Consider the following 7,834-nt stretch of genomic DNA (forward strand, 5'->3'; position numbering starts at 1 on the left):
CAGGGCACACAGGCCTTCTGTGTGTTCTGTCTAGGACAACTAAAACAGATGAACACTTCCAATCATGCATAGACACACCGAGGCGTACACACACACTTTTTAAACGAGGCATTATGAATGTTTGGACATCCGTCTGTGTATTTGGTAGATTCTAACACATACACCTTCACACACATTCGTATAACACACTTGGTAAATTCATGATTTTGAGTGTTTGGCCGTTACGCTGCAGTATCAGTACATACAAACTGGTATAGACACACGCTGTGCTACAGACACCAACTCTCTGAGGGATTAGGACTGTTTTTCCTTCACACTTCTGGTCCCTATGTATTATATACTCTGGCCTTCAGAGACGTGGAGTGTGTTAGAGAAGGCATTGCACGTCCTCCCTTTCCCCTCTAGATCCGGGCACGGACAGAATACATCACAGGATCAAACCATTTCTAATCAAACCCAGGAAAGTGTGGCTAATGCAATTTCACTAAGTCACTGACTGGCTTGATTGCATGTGGGCTGCGGAGTGTGTGGAGGGCGCCGTGGGAGGGGGATGGAGGCTGTCGAGGCGGTGTATATCGGTGGAGGTGTGTATGTTAGAAGCAAGTTCACCATGGCGTTGATATGGTGTGTGTGTGTGTGTTCTCTCCAGGTGTCTGTCTGGAGGTGTTGGGTGTTCGTGACTGTAGATGTGTAAGGTGTAGTGGTGTGAGGGGTACTGGAGGGACTGGCCTGTATGATGTAGTGATAGTGTTATAGTGGTGTGAGGGGTACTGGAGGGACTGGCCTGTATAATGTAGTGATAGTGTTATAGTGGTGTGAGGGGTACTGGAGGGACTGGCCTGTATGATGTAGTGATAGTGTTATAGTGGTGTGAGGGGTACTGGAGGGACTGGCCTGTATAATGTAGTGATAGTGTTATAGTGGTGTGAGGGGTACTGGAGGGATTGGCCTGTATAATGTAGTGATAGTGTTCTAGTGGTGTGAGGGGTACTGGAGGGACTGGCCTGTATAATGTAGTGATAGTGTTATAGTGGTGTGAGGGGTACTGGAGGGACTGGCCTGTATAATGTAGTGATAGTGTTATAGTGGTGTGAGGGATACTGGAGGGACTGGCCTGTATAATGTAGTGATAGTGTTCTAGTGGTGTGAGGGGTACTAGAGGGACTGGCCTGTATGATGTAGTGATAGTGTTATAGTGGTGTGAGGGGTACTGGAGGGACTGGCCTGTATAATGTAGTGATAGTGTTATAGTGGTGTGAGGGGTACTGGAGGGACTGGCCTGTATAATGTAGTGATAGTGTTATAGTGGTGTGAGGGGTACTAGAGGGACTGGCCTGTATGATGTAGTGATAGTGTTATAGTGGTGTGAGGGGTACTGGAGGGACTGGCCTGTATAATGTAGTGATAGTGTTATAGTGGTGTGAGGGGTACTGAAGGGATTGGCCTGTATAATGTAGTGATAGTGTTATAGTGGTGTGAGGGGTACTGGAGGGACTGGCCTGTATAATGTAGTGATAGTGTTATAGTGGTGTGAGGGGTACTGAAGGGATTGGCCTGTATAATGTAGTGATAGTGTTATAGTGATGTGAGGGGTACTGGAGGGATTGGCCTGTATAATGTAGTGATAGTGTTATAGTGGTGTGAGGGGTACTGGAGGGACTGGCCTGTATAATGTAGTGATAGTGTTATAGTGGTGTGAGGGGTACTGGAGGGATTGGCCTGTATAATGTAGTGATAGTGTTATAGTGGTGTGAGGGGTACTGGAGGGACTGGCCTGTATAATGTAGTGATAGTGTTATAGTGGTGTGAGGGGTACTAGAGGGACTGGCCTGTATGATGTAGTGATGGTGTTCTAGTGGTGTGAGGGGTACTGAAGAGACTGGCCTGTATAATGTAGTGATAGTGTTATAGTGGTGTGAGGGGTACTGAAGGGACTGGCCTGTATGATGTAGTGATAGTGTTATAGTGGTGTGAGGGGTACTGGAGGGATTGGCCTGTATAATGTAGTGATAGTGTTATAGTGGTGTGAGGGGTACTGAAGGGACTGGCCTGTATAATGTAGTGATAGTGTTCTAGTGGTGTGAGGGGTACTTCATTCCCTTCCGCATCTGCTCTCCCACAGGGTATGGACATGCCCTTCTGGCTAATCCTGGATCAGCCTCTACCACTGGGGATAGACTCACGCACTCACTCACGCACACACTCACTCACTCACTCACTCACGCACTCACTCTGACACACGCACTCACACCCTCAGCCTGGATATTCTGTTGTTTATAAGAGTTGCCAGGAGTCTGACCTCTGACCTGCTATCAGATCCATCACTGTCCAGATGACTCTGAAAAAAAACATCATGAATATTAACACTCTTAATAAAATATTAATGTGGTCCATGCCCATTTGGCAGCCACACCTGGGACTCTAAGGACCATTGGGGTCGCTCCATGCCCATTTGGCAGCCACACCTGGGACTCTAAGGACCATTGGGGTCGCTCCATGCCTCTTTTGTCTGACACTGATGCAGATGTTTAGAGCAGGAAATGACATTTGTCACCATAATCAGAAAGTACACACGTTGTTGCATATTTAGCCGGGCATTCTGATAGAAACCATACGTGTTGCATATTTAGCCATGTCTGTTTGTTTGAAAGTTCATGATTACGGAACAGAAGTTGACTGTCTCTGTCTGTCTCTGTCTGTCTGTCTGTCTGTCTGTCTGTCTGTCTGTCTGTCTGTCTGTCTGTCTGTCTGTCTGTCTGTCTGTCTGTCTGTCTGTCTGTCTGTCTGTCTGTCTGTCTGTCTGTCTGTCTGTCTGTCTGTCTGTCTGTCTGTCTGTCTGTCTGTCTGTCTGTCTGTCTGTCTGTCTGTCTGTCTGTCTGTCTGTCTGTCTGTCTGTCTGTCTGTCTGTCTGTCTGTCTGTCTGTCTGTCTGTCTGTCTGTCTGTCTGTCTGTCTGTCTGTCTGTCTGTCTGTCTGTCTCCCCCCCCCCTCTCTCTGTCTCTCTCTCTCTCTCTCCCTCTCTTTTGCTGTGCCTAGTGTGAGTGTGTGGCAGAGCTTCGTCTTGGGGGCGTATTTGAGTCTTAACTGAATCGGCAGAAAGGGAGGGAGGGAGAATTAGAACCTGGGCACTCTTTCCACTCTTTCAACGGCAACAAGAAGCCGTTCCCACACAAATGAATTTTCATGGAAACAGCAGAGAGAATGTAGTCTAAAAGCTTTTGAATGGAAACAGCAGAGAGAATGTAGTCTAAAAGCTTTTGAATGGAAACAGCAGAGAGAATGTAGTCTAAAAGCTTTTGAATGGAAACAGCAGAGAGAATGTAGTCTAAAAGCTTTTGAATGGAAACAGCAGAGAGAATGTAGTCTAAAAGCTTTTGAATGGAAACAGCAGAGAGAATGTAGTCTAAAAGCTTTTGAATGGAAACAGCAGAGAGAATGTAGTCTAAAAGCTTTTGAATGGAAACAGCAGAGAGAATGTAGTCTAAAAGCTTTTGAATGGAAACAGAGAGATCTCTTCTAGTTGTAAAAGCTTTTGAATGGGGGAATGGTCTAAAAGCTTTTGAATGGAAACAGCAGAGAGAATGTCTATGCTTTACAATGGAGCGGGTTTCATTACAACTATCAGAGAGTATCAGGAGGCTGAGGGAACAATGTTATGATGTACATTTGAATGCAGGGTTATACAGGTAAAGCTGACTGGGGACTGGCTTTCACACCATCAATGCAGGTAAAGCTGACTGAGATGGAAACACACCATCAATGTGTCTAAAAGCTTTATGAAGGTAAAGCTGACTGGAGAATGTTCAACACCATCAATGCAGGTAAGAGCTGACTGAGACTGGCTTTGAACCATCAATGCAGAGAATTTAGTGCAGGTAAAGCTTTTGAATGGAAACAGAGAGAGAATGTTCAACACCATCAATGGAAAAGCTGACTGGAGACTGGCTTTGAACCATCAATGCAGGTTTATGTAGGTAAAAGCTGACTGGAGACTGGCTTTCAGCACAGAATGTAGTCTAAAAGCTTTTGAATGGAAACAGCACCATCAATGCAGTCTAAAGCTTTTTGAATGAGACTGGCTGTCACACCATCAATGAGTGTAAAGCTGACTGGAGACTGGGGACACCATCAATGCAGGTAAAGCTGACTGGAGACTGGTTTCATTACACCATCAATGCAGGTAAAGCTGACTGGAGACAATGTTATGACACCATTTGAATGCAGGGTTATACAGGTAAAGCTGACTGGGGACTGGCTTTCACACCATCAATGCAGGTAAAGCTGACTGGAGACTGGCTTTCACACCATCAATGCAGGTTTATACAGGTAAAGCTGACTGGAGACTGGCTTCAACACCATCAATGCAGGTAAAGCTGACTGGAGACTGGCTTTCACACCATCAATGCAGGTTTATGCAGGTAAAGCTGACTGGAGACTGGCTTCAACACCATCAATGCAGGTAAAGCTGACTGGAGACTGGCTTTCACACCATCAATGCAGGTTTATGCAGGTAAAGCTGACTGGAGACTGGCTTTCACACCATCAATGTGGGTAAAGCTGACTGGAGACTGGCTTTCACACCATCAATGCAGGTAAAGCTGACTGGAGACTGGCTTTCACACCATCAATGTGGGTAAAGCTGACTGGAGACTGGCTTTCACACCATCAATGCAGGTAAAGCTGACTGGAGACTGGCTTTCACACCATCAATGCAGGTAAAGCTGACTGGAGACTGGCTTCAGCACCATCAATGCAGGTAAAGCTGACTGGAGACTGGCTTCAGCACCATCAATGCAGGTAAAGCTGACTGGAGACTGGCTTTCACACCATCAATGCAGGTAAAGCTGACTGGAGACTGGCTTCAACACCATCAATGCAGGTTTATACAGGTAAAGCTGACTGGAGACTGGCTTCAGCACCATCAATGCATGTAAAGCTGACTGGAGACTGGCTTCAGCACCATCAATGCAGGTAAAGCTGACTGGAGACTGGCTTTCAGCACCATCAATGCAGGTAAAGCTGACTGGAGACTGGCTTTCACACCATCAATGCAGGTTTATACAGGTAAAGCTGACTGGAGACTGGCTTTCACACCATCAATGCAGGTTTATACAGGTAAAGCTGACTGGAGACTGGCTTCAGCACCATCAATGCAGGTTTATACAGGTAAAGCTGACTGGAGACTGGCTTCAGCACCATCAATGCAGGTTTATACAGGTAAAGCTGACTGGAGACTGGCTTTCACACCATCAATGCAGGTAAAGCTGACTGGAGACTGGCTTTCAGCACCATCAATGCATGCGGGTAAAGCTGACTGGAGACTGGCTTTCACACCATCAATGCAGGTTTATACAGGTAAAGCTGACTGGAGACTGGCTTCAGCACCATCAATGCAGGTTTATACAGGTAAAGCTGACTGGAGACTGGCTTTCACACCATCAATGCAGGTTTATACAGGTAAAGCTGACTGGAGACTGGCTTTCACACCATCAATGCAGGTTTATACAGGTAAAGCTGACTGGAGACTGGCTTCAGCACCATCAATGCAGGTTTATACAGGTAAAGCTGACTGGAGACTGACTTCAGCACCATCAATGCAGGTTTATACAGGTAAAGCTGACTGGAGACTGGCTTCAGCACCATCAATGCAGGTTTATACAGGTAAAGCTGACTGGAGACTGGCTTCAGCACCATCATTGCAGGTTTATACAGGTAAAGCTGACTGGAGACTGGCTTCAGCACCATCAATGCAGGTTTATACAGGTAAAGCTGACTGGAGACTGGCTTCAGCACCATCAATGCAGGTTTATACAGGTAAAGCTGACTGGAGACTGGCTTCAGCACCATCAGTAGGCGTGGTTTGTCTGTTGTAATATAGACTCAGAGGTCTAGTTTAGATTGAAATACCAATTGAAACTGATATCAGCCTCCATTGTAATACAAGGCCACACACACCACACAAGCACGCATGCAAAACGCACGCACACACACACTTCAACAAACTCCCAGACCCCATATCCGTGATTATATCAGCCCAATGTATCTCTGGCATGTGCAGCACCACACCACACCAAGTACAGTGTTTATGTTAAACCACATCCCAGTTAGAAGCAATGGGAGGAACTGTTCAGAATGCTAGCCAATAGAATCCACTATTAACCAGTGTCCTCTAGACTCCAAGCCACTGATAAAACACTGTCAATCCAAAGCCGAAAGACAACTGACAACCCTCTCCAGTGGTTAAAAAGTGATGTGTGAAATGTAAATGAATAACAGTGTCTCTGTGCACTGTGGGGGAGGGGGGAGCAACGCCACTGTCGATTCTCACCTCTGTTATTTATATTCATTGATCCACCTGCATGTCCGCAATTCCTTCTATGTCAATTATATTGATTACTTCAGGTTGACTGGACGTAATGAGGAACAGTGGTGCACTTGATGCTTGATCGGCCCCTTTCACCCCCCCCTTCTCGCCTACCCTCTCTCGCCTACCCCCTGCCTACCCCCCCGTCTACTCTCTCTCGTCTACTCTCTCGCCTACACCCCCTCGTCTACTCTCTCTCGCCTACCCCCTCGCCTACCCTTTCTCGTCTACTCTCTCTCGCCCACCCTCTCTTGCCTACCCCCCCTCGCCTACCCTCTCTCGCCCACCCTCTCACGCCACCCCCAGGTCTGAGTGAGTTATACACCAATGATTTTCTGATTAACCCTGTTAGCCGAGGGGTTCACCCACGCACTAGTACAGGGGCATGGATGTGGGAGTCAGTGGAAGGGTCCAGTGAGTGTCTGAGTCCGGCTGTGCTGACTGATGATAGGATGATGTCTTCATAATGGAAGATGATGGCTTTATTCTTTGCCTGATAAACCCAATCGGGACCTGTAGAAACATTGTATTTTAGCAACATGTGGCGGCCATTTTTAATAGATTTTAACTGGGTCCAATATACTCTCAATGGGGATGCTTGGGGTGAATCTGACGATTGATCGCATCTGTGTTGACCTTGATGGAGGACTGTTTACTCACCACATTAAAGGACTGTGTTACTCCTTCTGTCTGTCTCTTTGTCTCAGTCTCTCTGTTTCCCTCCTCTCATTCCAGGTGGTGCAGATGATAACCTGATCGAAGGAGGAGAGATGAAGTTTGTCTGTAAACCTGGAGCCAGGAACATCACAGTGATCTTCCAGCCTCTCCTCAGGTAGGACTTACTAACCACACACACACACACACACACACACACACACACACACACACACACACACACACACACACACACACACACACACACACACACACACACACACACACACACACACACACACACACACACACACACACACACACACACACACACACACACACACACACACACACACACACACACAGAGACGCACACACACACACAGATCCAATAATATGTGTCCATGGTCAATATGCACTAGAGGGGAGACAATGGCCTTCCATCATACCAGTCACAGAGAACAAGACAGATCATCCCTCAGACAACAACTACTTCCCTACGCTGTTCATTCATTATGACCTCATTTTCCCTAAAAGCCTTTAGTTTAGTCCAATCCACAGGACATTTTCCCTAAAAGCCTTTAGTTTAGTCCAATCCACAGGACATTTTCCCTAAAAGCCTTTAGTTTAGTCCAATCCACAGGACATTTTCCCTAAAAGCCTTTAGTTTAGTCCAATCCACAGGACATTTTCCCTAAAAGCCTTTAGTTTAGTCCAATCCACAGGACATTTTCCCTAAAAGCCTTTAGTTTAGTCCAATCCACAGGACATTTTCCCTAAAAGCCTTTAGTTTAGTCCAATCCACAGGACATTTTCC

General features: G+C 46.5%; 1 protein-coding gene across 1 annotated transcript in view; it reads left to right on the top strand.

Moving 5' to 3' along the window:
- Nucleotides 1-7,834, top strand: part of LOC124013545 (exocyst complex component 4-like) — a 200,317-nt gene that overhangs the window by 105,216 nt on the left and 87,267 nt on the right. Inside the window, exon 10 of the mRNA XM_046327873.1 lies at nt 7,099-7,195. Coding sequence (XP_046183829.1) covers nt 7,099-7,195 — 97 coding nt within the window. The remainder of the gene's footprint in view (nt 1-7,098; nt 7,196-7,834) is intronic.

The sequence above is a fragment of the Oncorhynchus gorbuscha genome, linkage group LG25 (assembly GCF_021184085.1).
Source record: "Oncorhynchus gorbuscha isolate QuinsamMale2020 ecotype Even-year linkage group LG25, OgorEven_v1.0, whole genome shotgun sequence".
Classification (NCBI taxonomy): domain Eukaryota; kingdom Metazoa; phylum Chordata; class Actinopteri; order Salmoniformes; family Salmonidae; genus Oncorhynchus; species Oncorhynchus gorbuscha.